Raw genomic sequence first — 19,642 nt, 5'->3', positions numbered from 1 at the left:
CCCCCCAATCACAGTTGACTTTAAAGTGCTTGCCCTAAATAAGATACAGAGGTCACGTCTGCACTATAGAATATATTATAAATTATACCATGCATCCATTAACAAAATATACAAAGCCAACAGAAATATATCTATCTTAAGCCTGAGCATACATTATCTAAACCCTAGTAAAAAGTAATCTAAAGAAAACAGCATTTCACACTTCACATTTCAATCTGCAATGAAGTGTCCTTTCCTCCATTTTAGTGTTTCGTTAGTGTATAGAACTCATCAACATGCTACGTACGAACGTACACACCGAAAGAACATGTGTCCTGCTGGGTGGTCCAGATCAACGCAGGAACCACACTACACTTAAGAGTTCCACCAGCTACTGCACTTCACCGTCCTTTCCTCCTCCCTGTTCCAGAGAGGCATAAGCCAAGAAGTACTCAAAACAGTACACACAAGTTAATGTGGGGAAAAAACCAGCAGTTTCAAGTTACAGAAGGATCTTTATCTGGTCCACAGCAGACAGCTGTACTGGTGTACAGAGAGATGGGAAACACTGCAAAATAGTTCTACTGTATTTCAAAATAAACATTTAAGAGTATATCTTCCACAATCTATAAAAATAGGTTTAAAACAAAAATGGTATGATACATTTTTTTTTCTTTAATTCTTTGAATGGTATCTTATCTCTAAGTGTATTACGTCTCTTAAAAAAATTACTACTACTGATCACCTGGTCAGTCACAATACTGCTACTTCTTCAGCTAACGTTGTGACAAAAGAGGAACACCTTAGTTCGAAGCAGCAGCACTAGAAAATATTTTAGAATCAATGGTCTCTTACTGCAGCAAGGAAAAAAGTTTGCTTGGAAGTAAGAACGTAACCAACACTGCCGTCACCTTCAGAGGGACTGGACTCTGAAGAGTTATCTATGGATACACCACTGCACAGCAGTGTATGTAGTTCGTTTCTGATTCTTCAGAATCAAATCTCTCTCAGCACATTTAGAAGGGAATTCTTAGATTTCCAAATTAAATACGGGCATCTGAAGCAAAATCTTGTGAGAAACATGAATCCTACAGATGTGTCTATGGAAACACAGGAGCAGCTAGAACCATCACAAAAGACTGTACGTACACTTAAAAGTGCTTAAGTTAAATTATAGTTTGAAAAACGCATTAACTCACACAATCCCTACCTCAAGCACTCTTTCCATTCCTAAACATTACCAGAGTTTGTACTCCAGGTCTGAGTTTCTACACATTCCTCCATTCTTCTATGTGGTATTAACAGAGTAAGAGGTTTACACTATACTGAAAACAGTGGTCAAATCTAACTTTTTTTTTTTTTTTTTTTTTTTTTTACAAAAAGTCTGTGGAGATTCTTAGAAAGGCCTTTCCTACCCTTACACTCCATTTTTAACAGAATATTGTATGTGGGCTATATTTTCCCATTAGGCAGATGTTTTGCACAATCATTACTAGATGTGACTCAATTGCTGCTGGTAAATTCACTCTCCTGCTTCATTCTGCTACAAGAAAAAAATCACTTTCCTGATATTCATCAGTTTAACAGCGGTTACACTTTCAGACTTCTCAGAAGTTGTTTGATGGTTCAAGACTTTTTTTCATGTATGAGCAAACTTTTTCTTGTAAGAATCATTTGTAAGTTTTAAATCTATTACATTACTATCATGCATTGGACAAATCAATTACTAACTCATATCAGAAGAAACAACTTGCTAGTTGTGGGCATCTCTTGTAAATTAGGCAAGACTACATCTTACAGCAGCTTCTTACATTGGTTCCTATTCCAAAGCTTGTTATAAGTCAACATAACAAGTTTCCAGCTGCCTAAAAAAACCCAAAAAAACCTAACAACCCAAACCTCTTACACACAATAAAAGGGGAAGTTTTCATTTGGGTGGAAGTTTAAGTAACTCTACAGGATTCCCTGATAATAGGATTCAGCATGAAATTAGAGACTTCAACACTACTCATTTAACTACGAGGTTCAAATAACAGTTGAAATTCTTCTGGTCTCCAATTTATGAGATGCTGTGACAAGCACTATTTGACATTTCCATTAAAAAAAAAAAAAAAAAAAAAAGAGAAGTCAAACGCTCAGAGAAAAGCCAAAGTTTTAGTCTCACTTCCAAACAGAAAGCAGCTGAGGAGCAGCCTGCTACTGTTGTAGTGTTTAACCAGAGTTTACGCAACGAAGACTACTCCTTTCTCCACCAGGAAGGTTCAGTATCTACTGCTGTACCAGTCGCTGTTACTGATCTGAAGCAATTCAGTTACCACGTGAACCATGTTATTGTTGTGTTTCTTCAGCAGGCGCAGGTTTAGCTGCCTGTCGCAGAACCCCATCTCACACAGACTGGACAGAAGAGTGGCAGTGCGCTCTTCTGCAGCTGCAGGCTGCCGAAAACAAAAGATTGTAAGGTAAGCTATAAAAAGATAATTTGGTTTTGCCATTTGAAGCACTTGTCCTGCATTATACTGGGATGTAATTAAGGCACAGAGGCCCTTCTGTCCACAATTCAGCTGTTTATGCTCACTTTCCAAGGTGAATTACCAGTCTCACATGACTATGAGACACATGCTTCCATCCCCATGGTATGGATTTCCCTATCTGCTGGTGGAGCAGCATACTTCAAATGGATGCAATGAAGCTTAACGTTTTACTGTTCCAAGAAGTCCTATAGAGAATAGCGATAAAACTATACGTATATGCTTTATAAACTTAAGGTTGACACCGTGAAACTCACACAGCATACACGACAGACATTTACCTGTTCTAGGACGGGTGGTCCAGCAAATAATGCTTTGTAGGCAGAAGCAGCAACGGACAAAGCTCCCTTAACTAGTTCTCCTGCAATGCTGCTTCCTTGAGGGTATCTGCAGAGAAGTCAGGGATTATTTTAGGGTCAGCAAAGCCACGTGTTTGTTTCACATGAAATGCAAGTCTGTCCCTATTAATGTGCCACCTGAGGTTTAGTTCTGGTTGGAGAGAACCACCTGTGATCCAAAGGAATCATTGCTGTCCAGGAATTGGAAGGATGCAGGAAGCTCATTCATTCTCACTTGAAACCTTCTCTTAAATAATGGGTTTATGCTAAAGCACATTAGTTTACTTTCATAACGTGGCCTTTTGTGAAGAATTTAGTATTCTCACCCAAAAGAGTATTCATGAAAGTTGTGCACTGTGACACAATAGATTCTGTTTGTCTTCTATCAATTCTTAAATCACTTAATATTCTGCCCAATGTTTTGTCTTAGTCCTCCAGTCTTAGTATCTTAAGGAGTTTGACTTAGTAGCTAAACTAACAAAATCCCTATTTTAAAAATCCTGAGATTTTTCCAGGAAAAAACCACAGAATTTTACAAGGATTCAGCTTGGGCTCTTCATATACTTCCACGTGTCAATTCTGCATCCTTTATATTTGTGTTTAAGTAGAAACTGAGATCTTATGAAGATATAGCATTATATAATTCAGCATACGTTTCCCTGAAGAAGGGAAGCCTTTCTCCAAACTACTGACTACATGAAAACTGTAAGCCAGTGCTTTTTCCTAGGTGCCTAATTTAGCAGTTCTCATTTTAAAATAGTATTTGTGAAGTTACAGCTTCAGTTTCATTACCTTGGGTATTCCGAGCACTTCTGTTTACTAGCTGGAAATTCAGAAGATCCTGGTCCACGACTGTCTTCACCGCTGGGTTCTGGAAGAGGAAGAAAAAATATCATGTCAACATGTCCAACTAATGAGAAGCTGAAGAGATGCAACACGTATGTAAATGGAAAGGAGTAGGATACAGTCCAAAATTAGTACTTTCAAGTTTAGTTATCCACACAAACTAGGTATACAGAATTCTCACTGCAATCAAAACAATCAAAAAACTTCAGAAGTCATTTGGCTGATTAGTCAGCGAGTGTTTAACATGAGGTGAACTGCTGTCTGCACTCCCAGTGACTGTAACAGCTTAAATACATAGATCATTAATTCCAGAGCAAGGTAGTTTCCAGATGCCTACAAATACTTCCGAGTATCCTCCCACTACCCCTAATGAATACATGCTCTTAATTGACCCACAAATCCAATTACTTCTTTAATCAAATCTTCTGTATAATAAGTTTCAACACTCAGAAACCCCTCACAATATTACTTGGCAGATTTCTGCTCTCCTCAAGAGTAACAAGACACTAAATCCAATACAAGGCATAAGGAACAGGAAATAACAATAGCATGCACCCTTCATTACGTACTGTCAATACCTTCTCTTGTCTGATTATGGGGAGTGGAAGAGATATTCTCTGAAGCCGGTATGTTTGGTTCTTGGAAGATATGATTCTGATGAGATGCAAGATTCCTGAGAACATAAGGCAAAAGAGTTACTTATACTACTTTCATCAAGTCTAAGTCAAGATCAACAGAGAAAATAAATGCTTCACACGCTTCCTTCTTTCCCTCTTTTGCACTCACCTCATCAAGTGAGTACAGGCTTTATAAAGAAGTTGCAGGATTCAGGATGTTCACTCCAGTATGAGACAACACTTATGTTGCAACAATTTCTGTTTGAACTTAAGCACAACACCCTGCAGACTCTACAGCAACACTAACAACCATTTTGCTCTCGTCTGGGACACATACCTTTGTGTCTGTGGTAAGGTGTCCACAATCTCTGGGGTTAGTGGTACTACAGCCAGTGTTTGTGAAGTTGTCAAAATATCGTTGATGCTGTGGATCTGTGGCTGCCTCTCCCCTTCTGGATTTTCTGCTCCTGTTTCAGATTCTCCTGTCTTTTCCAAACTGGGCTGAGAAAGAGCCGAACTATACATAGACTCCCCTAAAGGACGACTGGTGTCAAAGCACTCGGGGAGAATAATGATATAATCCTCTGATGAAGCAGAAGAGCCTTGACTTTGAACATCATCTTTATCATCATCTTCCTCTTCATCAGAATTGCCAGTGTCACTGCAGGGGCTTGCTCTCTCATCAGACAGGAGATGGTCCCCTAATGAGGGGGGGGGGGCGGGAGGGTAGTGAAGTATTATTCATACAAAATGGACAACTGTTAACAGCAAAGACAGTACTGTCCCAGGTACAAGAGGCAAGTTATTCAGAAATAGCCCTAAACCTCTGCTCCCGATAGCAGTGGTGTAATTTTCTTTGTCTATTGGGGGGTGGGGGGTGTAGCATGAAAAAGTAATAGATCTTACTGTTAAGTCTATGCAGATAGGCTGCTGCTATTAATGCTTATAACGAAAACAGGAAGAGCTACACTGAGAACTTGAACAACAGGTTTTCAGCTCCTAAATTACACGCATCAGTTCAATTACAGTTTGCATTACAGTTCAAAGCACTGACTTCAAGCTACACATACAAAATATGGAAGCACCAGCCACGCTTAACACATGAACACTTACTTGAATACCCTTTTTGAATTGAATACCAATCTTGAATAAAGATTAGAACCTTTATGTCTCAATTTCACTTTTTTCTTTTAAAGCAACTGTTAAACTAGCTGATTTTTCAGAGTATTTACCCTAATTTTCTGATATGATTCTCTTGATCTAATGAGAATCAATTTCTTAGAACCACGTCAGACCTTTTTACACCAGCATTTTATTTTTTTTAGCCCTTATTGCAGCTTTATCTTAAATTCAAACCTGTTTTACTTACCACTGTTATTTTCTGCCATTGCCTCTGACTGATGAATCTTTGTTTCCTTTTTGAAAGTGGAATTAGATTTTGTCCTAGGAGATTCCTTATTTGTCATGTTGCAGCTGAAGGTGTCTTGCAATGTTTGTAAAGAGCCTAATAAAACGATCAGGAAAAACAAATTAAAGGGGTATTGCCACCTGCAGCACAGAGCAAATTGTGGCCAATGTCTGACCGCAAAGCTAAAGACAGTACTTACTCTGGAGGATTTTCTTCTTCTGTGGGGGCTTATGGTCAGGTGCAGCATCCAGGGTCAGAGAGCGAATTACAGTTTCACAGACAAACTGCGTCCCACTCATATCTTCTTCCCCTTCTTCCTGGTTACATGGATGTTCAGCTTTCACTTTCACTATACAACTATCTGCAGGAAAGCAGGCTTCCGTCATTCCTTTGAAAGGGAGATGTAACAGATTATTTTAACACTGCAACAAGGAAATGTAAGTATAAGAAGAATTTTTTAGGCTAGCCAAGGCTAACGTTGACTCTGTGTGTTAATTCTTTTTAAAAATTGAAAGATTTTTGAATTCAGTTCAAGTTGAATGTGAAAATAGTTTAAAGGTATGGGGGCCACGCTTGAGGCATTGACTGTCCGAGTATAATCTAGTCTATAAAGGGCAAATTGTGAATTCTCCCAACAATTCTAGTGGCTGGACAAATCAAGAGAGCATTTGTACTTCTGAGTTCTACATATATTATGCTCCCACCTCTACAATCAGAAAGCAGCATCAGACTACAGGTTTATGGGCCAAACAACTGTTTTTCCACAGAAGGGAAACACAGGAGGCTAGAATGCTTTTTAGACACCAAGTCTGCTGACTGCACAGAAATGACAATATTCTCCTCCCCTCACCCCCAAGCTCCTCACAACTAGTGCTTACCAGGCACCGGTTTAAATCCACTCCCCTCGTTCTCCTCCTCTATCTGACCTAAGCCAGGTTTCTCCAGCAAGGGGCTATCATGTGGCAAAGGGGACATACATGGAGTCATGTCTGAAAAACAAAGGTAGCAAGGATTGTAGACACTAAGGGAGTAGGAACCTTTCCTCCTCCAGGAGGCAACCTTGAGAAGTTCATCTTTTTTAAGGGATATTCTTCCAAGACTGAAGAAACCCAGTTATCTTATAAGACAATTTGGTGAAATAAACAACTAGCTTTGCATTACACTGGCACTGGTTGAGCAAAGAAAACGGCAGCCTTCTTCAAATGTCTGGAATCATATGGTCTTGGGAATGTGAAGCTGAAAAGAAGCCAAAACTGAAAAAACACAAAGGATAACTGTCTGCTAGAGACAGCACAGAGGATATGAGAAGCTTACCAACAGGAGTGTTGTGTGGCACTCGCTCCAATTCCTGCACAATATTGATGTCCAACAGCTCAAAGGACAGCAAATCCTACAGAAAAAACCCACCGTGCAGTTTTATCAACAAACCCTGAAATTTAATCCTATGCTGCACTTCCCAGCATCAGATCCCAGTAACTTACAAATAACCCCCGCTCTTTGTTACTCAGCATGATCTCAGACAGAGCAGTTTTCCCATAATGTACACCCACATCACACAACATGGTACACAAATTAGGGCAGCAAGTACTAAGTACTTGCAAGTACTTGTAAGCTAAGTACTTCCTTGTTAGGGGCCAGAGAAAGACCCAACTCTGTGACTCTGAGAATCTTAGCCTGTCCTGCACATACCTTCCACAGTGACAGTCCCTGATACTAATTCAGGAAAATACGCCTGCTATACAAAATGCAACATACTTTTCTTGAAAATATAGTGGCTATTTTCGAGCTCAGAAGCTTTTTATTTTTATGGATGCCTATGTACCTAGATATCAAACCCAATATGGTTTATCTCTACATGAATTTTAGCACTTTACCTGTGCAGTGAGGAGATCAACAGATGGGATATAAAATTCTCTCTCACTTGGCAGATTTTTGATTTTTAAAGGAATAGTTGGCAGAGGTATTTCAGCCTGCTCCATGATTTCACCCATCAGTTGAGCATCTGCTTCTGTCTTTAAGGAAGCGTCCTGCAAAAGCAAATAAATAAGATCCAAGAAGCCCCTTAGGCAGGCAGCAAATAAACAATTCCATCAAAAGTAAAGCCTGCACTTTGTGTATAATAACACAAGAAACTTGAAAGAGATTTAATTCAACTCACTTTAGAGCCAAAAGGACAAGATCGAACAGGGAGAAATCCTGCAGTGTTTCAGTTAAAAAAAAATAATTGACAAATAGGGGCAACAGACTGATAACTAATCCCATGCCTGCCAAAAAATGACTGTTTTAGGACTTACTAATGAAATAAAAGTTGTGGGTTTTTTCTATTGAAAAATAAAAACTAGAAGCAAGCAACTCAAAGAAACCTCTAGAAATTAATATAGTTCAAGATGTCATTGCACCAAAAAATATACATCGCTCCTTCTACTAGGCAATTCAGAACTGCCCAAAATCTCAGATGAGTGACTTGCCTGTTTGGTGCTGGAAGCTTTATCCTTCTGACAGGAATCAGAATTCTTCCAACTGCTTTCTAGATAGTCATTAGTTGAGGAGGGATCTACAACAATACTGCACCAGATCCTGGGCCCAAACTGTTCCCCTCTGTGTGACAGTCTCCAGTGAGAGGTGTAAGTTCCTTCTATATTAGGAGCCACAAACTCCACCGAAACAGTTCCCACTTGTCCTGATGGAAGGGATGGCACCAACACATCTTTTTTCTCAGCAGATGCCAAGGTCAGATTTCCCCACATAAGTTTCAGCTGAAACATACAACAGAAAAAAAGCAAAAGTTAACTTCGCAAGCTTCTCTGCAAACTACAGGCAGTAAAGAGCACTTAAAAGTTCCTCTGCCGAAAGGCCTTGCAGATAGCAGGCACGGAGAAGAGAGGCTGCTAGTAAATATTCTCGCATTAGTCACTATCACCACAAAGTAAGAAGATATGACCATCTTTCTGCATGAACACAGTCACAGAAGAAAGGTTTTTGAAGTCAGAAAAGCAACACACCTGTTGCAAACAAGGATGAACTGGGACATTAAAACAGCACTGGAAGACATGTAGGGTGATGTTAATCTTGTTGTAAAGATTATCTAGACAGCTTATTGCCCCAGAATTCCCAGCTTGTGAATTACCAGGCCAAATTAAATCCTAAGTGGGTTCTGAGAGAGAATTCAGATTCCTAATGCATACAAGTATTATCTTCCAGAACTATTTTAGTGTGTAGAAGTAATAGCAAAGGCAAGATACCTTTGTGTCTGAGCTCCATTCCACATTGCCAGTATTTTTCATTCGCCAGTGTTTGATAAACTTTGTTCCTGGTTGCAAGCGAGTCCCATCTGGCAAATTCTCATCCACAAATACCGCACTTAGTGTTGGGACAATTGCTTGGAAGGGTTGACTAGGACTCCTGGAATTGGAAGGAGGTAAAAAACAAAAAATGTATCAAAAAAACACCAAAATGAGGAAGTCATTCAGCTGCTATTTCACTGGCTGAAAACAGAGAAGGCCATTTAGTGTGTCGTCTTCTACCTCGAGAAATATTTCAAATTTCTAATGTTTTAGCTACTGTTTTCATCTTAAGTCTAAACACCACATAGCAGTTTGCTTTCGTTTGCCCAAGGAACACAACACATCAAATCAACATTTGCTTATTTGGAAGAATATTATTATAATTACAAAACTCAGGTTGAACAGAGAAAAGTTCACTGTTCTTCACTTGATTTAGTCTAACAGCACTGTGGGCTATGCTATTCCCTTAGAGAATGAAGTCATTATCTTTATGATGTTGAATCAAAAAAGATTGTACTATAGCCTAATTGCTAGTGTCTTCTTTGGCCTTAAAAGTGACATTTTTCAACAAGATACCACAGTTTTTGCCTGAAAGGGGCTCAAAAATCGATTTAATCCAAAGCTTGACTGTTAATTTGAGCACACAAAGAGGACTGGTGAAACAGCTAACACGCATGCCAACTTTAAGAGATCTAAAAGGAAGAACTGGTAACTAAATTAGCATCGGGTTTGTTCCTGTAATATGCCTGGTCATTAAAAAGGAAGCAAAGATAGCTATCTCAAGCTCCCTACAAATGTAAGTAACTGATTAATGTTAATTTGACATTTAAATACCCTAAATATTTATTATTAGGGAAGAATTAAAGAAAACTGAACTATAGAAGTTTTACACCTGTACATTCATAAAACCAGCACGAATGGAAAATGCAGTGTCTGCCTGCAAAGGCTGCCGTTTCATGAGCCTCAGCCTAAGATCACATAAAAAGAAAAAAAAAGCACCGAACATAGGACACAGAATGTACTTGACTTTATGTAGACACATTTAATTTAGCAGGAAGATGCAGACTTTTTAAAAGTAGCAGTAATATTAATTCACACTGTAGGCACATGCATGCATATATCCGTAATCCTAGGCATTCACCTTCCTCCCAAATCTACCTAAATCTTTGTTTCTGGTAATAGCCATCAGCTACTTTTTTTCTTCTCCTACTCTCCTCCCAGCTGAAAACAGTAGAAGACCCGACCTTGCAAACTGCATTTAGACAGAACTCTCTCAAGGTCCAACAACAAATAATACTTTAAATGAATAATTTCATAACCTTCCTCTAGTTACACTTTAGCTTGGTCTCATCATGAAAGATCAGACAGCACAACTAAGAAATGCTCTGCTAACATCATCTCTTACAGGAAGGTATTAGGTTGGAGGCTCTCAGATTTCACAGTAGGTGAGCCACTAGTTTCCAATACATGGACCGAGTTCCACAGATGAATTTTCCTGTGCAATTTTAGCTGCTTTTTGAGCTCTCGGACCTCTGCCTTTCGCTGTTTCTTCTCCGCTCGTAATCTTTGCTTTTCTGCCTTCAGAAATCTTTTGTCCATCTGTTTCTGAAGCCTGCAAAAAGAATAAGACACTCTGTTACGATACATTAAATTGATTAGAATTTAGCTTTAGCCAGCACAGTCTTAGTCTCAAAGGGAACACTAAGGAAATGTCTCATACTTCTACGTTGTATTTTAAAATTTTAAATTTTTTTAAAAGAACATCTTCATAGTTCCTTGTGAAGATATTTTGAGTGGCCCTGGTGAAAAAGCAAACTTAAAGGCAGATTAGAGTATACTCTCAAAAAAAGGCAAGCTCTCAAAGTTTGCTACCCAGCTATGACATGAGATTTGTCTTTTGTACTTCGTTATTAAAAACACTAAGAGTTCTGACTTAGGCCACTCAGAAGTATATAGCTACTTTTAGCTACTCACAATGAAGTTTCAGTACCATTTCCATTTCTTGTCATCTTAAATCTAACATAAAAGCTGAACATCAACCCCAATACAGGTGTTTCCACTTTGCTTTCAGGATCATCTTGTCAGGTACTGACAGGTGCCACCATTTACCTAACTTGCTCCAGAGTAGCAGGCAGGCGAGGTGAGCACTCAGCAAGGCTGTAATTCTCAGCAATACACAGCACGGGTCTTCTCAGCTTTAACAAAACATGATTAGGATCATGTGCATATGTTCCTGCTTCACACTGTTCACAGATACTGTAGGCTGGACAAAGGCTGTACAGAAGAAAAGGCAGAAGGGTACCAAAAGGCAAAGAATCAGTGCAGTAGAAAAAGACACGGAAGGATAATTAATCCTTACATTTCTGCAGATAAACAGCCCTGTACCATCCTACCATTGTAAGCAGTGCCCGAGCGAAAGAGAAGCTGGTTCTCTCACTTATACATCAATATTTGCAGCCATCTGGAATATCTAGATCAGTATCTTTCTTGGCAAAACCGCCAGCACAGTTCCTACTTCCTTCTTGAGTACACATTGAAAGAAACAGATGCTTCCTTTAGCCCAAGTGATTAACAATTGTTGCTATAAAGGATAAAACATACCGAATTCCAATGCCAGAGACAGCATCATACTTATGAAAATACAGAGGATAAGTAAACTGAAGTATTCAGGGAAGCAAAGCAGATTGGTCCTGCAGGAACAGGACTAGTAAAAAACAGACTGTCATCTCCTGACAGCAAGAAAAACAAACATCCACTGCTGCTGCTTAGTCCTAAAATACTTAGCTTTACAGCAATTGCCTCATTCAAATAAAACACTCACTTTTGACACCTAAGACACTCATCAGAACTTATTTCCTATTATTAAACTGACAGTAGCGAGATCATTAAAAAAAGGCATGACCTGCTGTAGTTTCATTGACTGTCGGAACTAAATGAAGGACTACTATAAACTGGTGATTATATATTTCGCTTTTTTTTGTTTAGTTAACTGAACAAAACATTTTCCTTTACTGCATGTTATATGGAAAAAAGGTAAAGAGCGTTTAAGAATAAAGCAAGTGTTACCAAGTTCTCTCACTTTAACAATCATGTTTTCTCAAAATAGCATTAACGTTGCTCTTATGCAGATAAGGTCTAGCCACCACAGCAGAGAACATAAGCTGTTTGTGAGACACACTAGATGTTCTGAAATGTACGGCATGCTGCTGATTAGAGGTCTGCAACACCAAGACAGTTGCTCAGACTCACTCATGTACCCTACATCTTAGGTTTCCCACACTCCCACCCCTCATATTCTACCTGCACTGGTAGCGAACTCCAACAATTCGGGCCTGGCAGTTGCAGCAGGAGATCAGCCAGTCACACTGGTTGCCATTCCCCAGCTGGCTCTCTGAAGTTGCAGGTGCTGCTGCAATAGAGCTCTCAGAAATATCTGGAGGCTGATTGTGATGAACAAGCTTCGCATACAGCTTTTGCTCCAGTTTCTCAACAGTTTCCTTAACTACTTGTTCCCTGAACTGGAAAAAAAAACCAAAAAAAAATAAAGTAGTCATGGACGAGACTCACCTATGCAGCAAAACAAAATTGGATTACACCGTCTCAAGTCTCCCAATCTGTAAGTCACAAAAGCAGTTCAGCATCCACTTCCCATCCCCCCAGCACATTCCAGATGAAATTAAACAACTGTCACATTCCTCAAAGGATTTGTATTTTACAAAATACAAGCCCATTGCTTTAACAAGGCAAATTAAAAATCGTATACTCATGCTTACAATATTAAGGTTCTTCTTCCCTAATCTTACACAAAGGGAAGGAAACTAATTAACACAACTCCAAACACACCCCTGTGGAGTCCCTATCATTAAGTCCTGATTTTGTTCACCAAGGATATTTTAAATACAACCATTAAGTTCCCATATCTTTTGTTTGTATAAAGAGGTGGCAAAGGAAGGGAGATTCTAGAAAAAAAACACCCAACAACTTAAAAACAAATGCATACACTCCTGTACATTGTACCTTTTAGTTTCAAGAACTCACTAGCTAATTAATTCTTAGCATTTGCATCTTACTGCTTCTTAGGTGATGTTTATTAGCTGTTAAAAACAAGTTAACAACCACATTTTATTAACCTGTATGTTATACTCAAGGATCTCCTGAAAGAATTTTCTTAAACTGAACAATCAAGAAAAGCAAGGTCATCAAATGCTGTGCTTCAAATCTCAGGAAGCCTTAAGTATTACCCTCCTGAAACTGGTCAAACAAGAGTCTCCAACAGCAACACCGTATTTCACGCTCTTTCATGCTGTGCCCTGAATTTCCTATGACTATCTGGAGTGCAACAAGGATTCTACCACGGGAGCTACTTAAAACTACACTCAAGCTAGTCAGGTGCACAAACCAAACAATCCACTTTTTTTTTTTTTAAGGTAACACCTATACTGTACAGCCATAGTCAGACACCTAGTTTCCATTTACCACCACAAATGCCTAAATGCCCTTTTAAGATCCTCACAAGATCTCACAAGTACTAAGAGCAAGAGTGATCAGATGTACAGAATTAGGCATCACAGGTATCTTTTCTATCCACAGCCTCCCTTCAGAATTCAAAAGTTCAGAAGAAAATACACTTACTGTTTCCAAGTAGCTAGTGAACCATTCTGGAGGATTTTCATTTGTTCTTCCAGTTCTAGTGTGATTTAACTTTTCCTGAGGAAAAAAAAACGCGAAACACACACACCATAAAAATGAGTCACAAACCTTAAGTATGCAAAGCTGCAAAAAAACTTCAATACAGCAAGTTAACCCCCTTTCAAACAGCTCTCAAGAATCCTTACAAAAAAAGATTAAGTACTTCAGAAAAGTTGCAGTAGAAAAGCAACACAAGGAAGCCACTGACATTTTCCTGAAAGATTTCTGCCTTATTAGCATTTGAGTGTAATTACACATCAATGCTAAAGAAATCAGGACAACCAGATGCTACTAGATGACAGTCAGGGCTTCAGGAGGCCAATTACTTTGTTTATCAAAATACTTAAGAGTGGTCAACATGAAAGAATCTGTATTTCTAAATGCAGCATCAAAATATCCTCTTGAAGACATTCAAACAATTTTGCGAGCTTCAATGGGTGCAGGTAGCTGAAAATGAAGACCAACTTCTGAAGTCAGAGTTTTTCTGTATGGGTTAAAATGACAGTCTATAAAGTGAATTACACTTATAAATTCTTTGTTTTAATGAATATATATTCCAGCTCTACATCCTACCTGAATTGTCAGCTCCGTCTCATTTTTTAAATCTTCCTCTAACCCCTCAGCTAGCACAGAGTAGTGCAAAAGAGGTTTCTTCTCATCTTTATCAAGTGTCATCTTTCCTGACACAGTTTTTTCATGTGGATGCAAAGAACAATACGAGGCTTCTTTCAGAGAAGAGTTGTCTTCATACACATTCATCTGAAGTTGATTTCCTTGTTTAACTGCAATCTGAATAAACATTACATACATACACCATGTTTAGTCCACTTACAACTAACATACAAAATCCTGTAAAAATACAGAACTACACTACATTGGAGAGGCTGGGAAAAGACTAACACAAAAAGAAAAACTGAGTGAAATGCCAAGGTATATTCAGCTGATATTTTATTCTGCCTTTCTTAAAGGTTACTTTATATGCTTATAAAGGTTACTAATACGCTTATTAAAAAGTTTATTATAAGCAAAAGGATAATTATGTAGATATTCTACAGGAATTTTTCAGTCTACAATAAAAGCTGCTTGTATTAGCCAGTAAACAATACAGATTCTGTCCGGGAACTTACAGTCAATTTGAATTTACGATCATTACCAGATTTAACATTCAAACCACAAGCCAAAAGTTCTGAAAGCAGTAATATTGTACAACCAAAATTTAAAGGAATACAATTCTTATTTTGTCCAAGTGTAACTAAGCATTGATATCAATTAAAGCTTTAATGATGTACTCTCTGGCAATAGAGTCAACGTGGCAAGACTTTTAAAAGGATCCCTTTAGATCCCATGACAGCCCAGTACCTCCAAACATGGGATTACTGTTTAAGCGTTTGAGATAGCCAGTCAATTAACTGATGAACTGGCTGCTCAGGGCCCTGAATCACAAGTGCCTAATCAACTAATTTATACAAATCAAGTTTAGACTGGATGGAAAAAAATCGTAGGAAAACATTCAAGCTAGTGTACAAAGCCAGAAAACTGAACTATTTTATTGCCACGGACCAGGTAATGCTGTTTTTTTCTCAGCTACACCAATCTGAATTGGAGAAGGATGAACTTATCAGGGAAAAGTCAGAGAGCATTTACCTTCAGAGCTTCTTCATATTCCTCTAAAGAAAAAGGGAAAGAAATGTGATTTTTCCACTATCAAACAAAAGATTTAAGTTTAGAACACACTATTCAGGGACCCTTACGTCAAGAAGTGTCTCCCATACCATCTGTAAATTCTTTTAATATACAGCTACTGAAAAAAGTAGTCACATGTATGCCAATAAGCAAACGTGTTCACAGCCTAGAGACTTAACATTCCATTAATTTAGTCATTTCCAATTTGATCCACTTCGTGGATCAAAGACTCATTCCTTTGGGAGGAATTTGATGCCAAATCATACGTAAAATCCAAAAATCAAGCATTCTCAACTCTTCTCCAAAAACATGAACAACAGTTACGGTCTGTTTACTGATTTTACTTCAATAAAGCAGCAACTCACCTTTGCTATTCACAGACACCTGCAAAGAGAAAAAACAGTGAGTTATAGCTACTGATACGTTTTTGCAATTCTCTTACAATCTCTTCAAATAAGCACACTTTCAGAATACACACACTGTTATTCAGTTTCCAAAATACCACTCCTTCAAATATTTCTTATTGCTCCTGCTTTTAATCATTAATCAATGCTGTGGTGCTCTGGAGTAGACCATGTTCTTTACTAGATTTGCACAATAAGCAAGGTCTCTAGCACCTGTCAGCATCCAGACTAAGTGTGGTCTCATCTGCTGGAAGGAAGCTGGCACCAGTACCACTGGGTTTGCTACACAAGTACAAAGAGGTTGGAACCAGTTGCTTGTAACACCCAACAAACTAACGGTTCAGTGTCCTACAATTTAAACACAAGCCAAGCCTATCTTCTACAGATGCTCATTTATCAATTTTGCACACAGAATTTACTAATACAAGCAGCTATTTAATCACTACAGCTTTGCACAATCCTGAATGATGTTCATTCTGTTAGCATTCAAAAAGGATCTTTAAAAGATGCACCTAGGTATTTATATAGATACAGGCTGGGAAACAAATCTCCCAAAATGTGGCTGGAAACATCCTGACATGTCCCCTTGGGGGGAAAAAAAATAATTTAAAAAAGAGCCCCGTCTCTGCAATTTAGTAGAGCTACAAACCAAGTAGTGGAACACAGAGCTTGCAAAAACTACATTCCATCTGAGAGCTACATTCTACTCTAAATCTCTAGATAAATAGAATATGAAAGGATGAGTTTATGCCAAGCAGGAAGTTACTCAACAAGGACAACTAGAAGTATACACCAATTTGTTTTCTGAGTCAGTAATCTGCTTGGAGATTATAGCATTTACATAAAACAAGCAGAGGATTTGAGCAGACCAGATCACTGAACTAAACACATGCTAATGACAGGGGACCTACATTTTTCCGAGGAAGGAGTGTAGATTGAAGAGACAAGGGTTTACCATGGCTGCAAACACAAACTGTAACAACTACCTTATTCTTATGAAAAATAAAAAAGTCCCTTAACTGAAGCATGCTTCCCTCAGAGCACACAGAACCACTGGCTGTTTCTGCGGTGTGGGAAAAAGAAAGGCAGTAGCTTCTAAAAAAACATTTTAAACTAAATATGCTACATTAAGAGTGAAACCACGAGACTAATGGCTATTTTCTTATCAAAGGGGGAAAAAAAATCACCTCTGATCTGCATAATAGACACACCTGAAGGACCCATTACATATTATCAAGAAGCAGAAAGGTTCACACCAGTCACTTTGGTAGAGCTGTTGGAAGGGTGGGGTAGCAGGTATTTTACCTCATCATTATCTTCATCAATATATTTGATCTGAATGTTGTCCAGGTCAAATGAAACTTTAACCTGTAAAGAAAAAAAAAAGGACACAAAACCACAATGAGGCAGGACTACAGATGTTTTCAATTAATCCTGATCATTAATAGGGAAAAATGTTTTAACCCTTCCACCCCTCCCTTTAGTTTCTCAGTTGAAATAAACACTGTTTTACAAAATCCATTCTTCTGGAGTTGAACAACTCTCCCCAGTGCCTTGTCTCCAACATTTACTAACTTTCTAGACTGAAAAAAATCTTTTCTTTCATGTCTCACCTTCCCTAGTTAATGTTTACCCCAAACTAAATAATAATAACCTTTCCATTATAAGAGGACTATTAACTCAGGGTTAATGAACTCAGTCATGGTAAACACTGCACTATACAAAGGCTAAAGCCAACAATGACTAGATGCTAACTTTTACATTAAAGAAACAACCAGGAACAGCTCACACAGGTGCTCAGCCTTTTTTCCACAAACCTATTTGTGTTTTGAGCAACTAGGATTAATTTAAGTACTAAAAAGAGTGCAGTATCTCATTCTAACACCCACTGGCTGATGCACTGTACATCAACATAAAAATCCATTACAGAGATCGGAATTAAGAGAATAAAGCTGAGCAGCTATTTTGTATCTTGCATTGGGAGAACAGAATGAAGAGCATTAAACAAACCGTAAGTGAAAGCGATTATTTCCCTACGTTGAGTAACAGTCTTTGAGGCTCACATGCGTTTTTGCATCATTTACTTACACAAGCTGTATTTTTCTCAACAGAGACTCTGAAAAACTGATATATCCAAGACACATTCTCCTAGCCGGGACCTAAGAGAAGAACACCAGCAGCCTTAGAAGACAGCAGACAGCTGGGACTTCCATGGCACCACAAGAGCACACTGATATAGCTACACACATTCTGCAATGAACGTGCTACAGGCTGGGTCTTCTGGTGATATACCCCAAATTAATTTTGGGAGCGCAGCGAGAGAATCAACTCAGCTTGTCAAAAAACTGTGGTCTGTATCTACATCACCTATACCCCACACTGTTACCCTAAAATTCAGGCTAGAACCAGAGATCAGGTTATCCCTGATAAACACCACACAGATTTAATAAGACATTAAAACATAGGCAAGACACAGTTTAACTGACACTAACTTGAGGTAGTAACTCACACAGTATAGTGCAGAAACACCGGTGGTACTACCTTGGTCAGAGAAACATGGTAATAGAACACCACACCTTGAACAAACACACTCTCTGCGACTAATTAAGGGCAACACCGCGCATACACAGCAATCTGCTTCCAGCTTTGATATAAGTAGGATTTTGACTAGTTCAGACATTCCCGCAGGGTCTACTTGCCCCAAAGTATTTTCAGCCTGAAGTAGCGCCTCTTCTAGAAGACTGAAATGCAATGACTGAAGATGATGCAGTTCAAACTTTGCATCTGAATAACTCACAATGCAATAACCTCCTACAAAGTACACTCAGCTACAATAAGAACTAAAAGAGAAAATAAAATATTGGCAAGATCTCCTAAGATACAACGTGGAGTTGGATTAAAAAAAAAAGCCAGAACAGCTGCTACATAATCATCATCACCACCACCGCGGCTTATCTTAAACAAGGGAATCCTTACTACAAAATTTGAACCTCAGCCAATACAGGAATTTGCACTAACTGGAAATAAACATCCAAACAAAACCTCTTCAGTGTACCATGGGCATGACGTACAGACCTTCATAAGCGACTGGCTCAGGGACAAAACCAGTTATATCTAAACTAGCACACACAAGGCACCAGGAGGCAAGAAACTAAAAACGTACTGGTGGTCCAGAAACCCAAAGAGTAAAGCCAAATCTTCAGGAAAATGGTCTACAAGCAACAGCAGAGTATTACTTCACTATATCTACTTTAAGGGGTAAAATGATGGAAGATAAGAGACACAGAGGGCACTTTATAGGGCTACAGTAGTAAAACCAACTATCTGTAACTGTTGGCAAGAGCAAAGCACGCAGCTAAGGCCACCTGCTCACGCAGAACAAGCGTCCCACAAGCAGCTGTACCCAAACCAGTCTTTCCACACCACTCTAAGGAAATAACAACAATAAAAGTTACTGTCAAGACTAACAGAAAACCTGAGACCGCAGCAGCACACAACGCTGGCTCTAACAGCCTGCACAATGGCTGACACGGCTTTCGCAGGCGAGAGAGACGCTGCTTGGGCCCTGGGACCGGCGCTGATGCTCCCGGCGCCCCAGCGAGGGCCCCCGCGGCCGGGCACGGCGGGGCGGGCCGCGCTCACCATGGCCTCCACATCCGCCCACGTCGTGTGCGCCGAGTCGGACACCAGGAAGCTCTGGGTCTCCCCGCGGCAGCTGACACGCAGGTTCACCTGCGGCTCCATGCCGCGCTCCCGAGCGGCCCACGGCAGCCCTGTCAGGAGGCCCGACGATCCTAACATGGCGGCCCGAGCGCGGCCAGCCCCGTGCGCTCCGCGCGGCACTACTGGCGGCCGCGCCTGCCATT

The 19,642-nt window shown here is 39.4% G+C and overlaps 1 protein-coding gene across 6 annotated transcripts; it reads right to left on the bottom strand.

Moving 5' to 3' along the window:
• Window positions 1–52: 52 nt before the first annotated feature.
• On the bottom strand, window positions 53–19,606 carry NBR1 (NBR1 autophagy cargo receptor). Of its 6 annotated transcripts, none has more exons than XM_055789697.1 (21): window positions 19,419–19,606; window positions 17,082–17,144; window positions 15,738–15,756; window positions 15,334–15,356; window positions 14,263–14,478; window positions 13,633–13,707; window positions 12,301–12,518; window positions 11,110–11,274; window positions 10,406–10,612; window positions 8,959–9,118; window positions 8,185–8,472; window positions 7,591–7,743; window positions 7,031–7,106; window positions 6,595–6,705; window positions 5,916–6,077; window positions 5,678–5,812; window positions 4,646–5,009; window positions 4,261–4,364; window positions 3,638–3,716; window positions 2,789–2,894; window positions 53–2,414 (listed from the first exon to the last, which is right to left on the bottom strand). In XM_055789697.1, exons 1-21 carry the CDS (start codon window positions 19,575–19,577, stop codon window positions 2,241–2,243), a joined length of 3,057 nt encoding a protein of 1,018 aa, XP_055645672.1. In that variant the 5' UTR covers window positions 19,578–19,606; the 3' UTR covers window positions 53–2,240. The 6 variants fall into 6 exon arrangements, with proteins under 6 accessions (XP_055645672.1, XP_055645670.1, XP_055645671.1 ...); XM_055789695.1 differs by having other exon boundaries at window positions 5,916–6,104; window positions 19,419–19,605; XM_055789696.1 differs by having other exon boundaries at window positions 4,270–4,364; window positions 5,916–6,104; window positions 19,419–19,605.
• Window positions 19,607–19,642: the final 36 nt, after the last annotated feature.

The sequence above is a fragment of the Falco peregrinus genome, chromosome 18 (assembly GCF_023634155.1).
Source record: "Falco peregrinus isolate bFalPer1 chromosome 18, bFalPer1.pri, whole genome shotgun sequence".
In the NCBI taxonomy this organism is placed as follows: Eukaryota; Metazoa; Chordata; class Aves; order Falconiformes; family Falconidae; genus Falco; species Falco peregrinus.
This window is presented reverse-complemented; position numbering and strand designations above follow the sequence as displayed.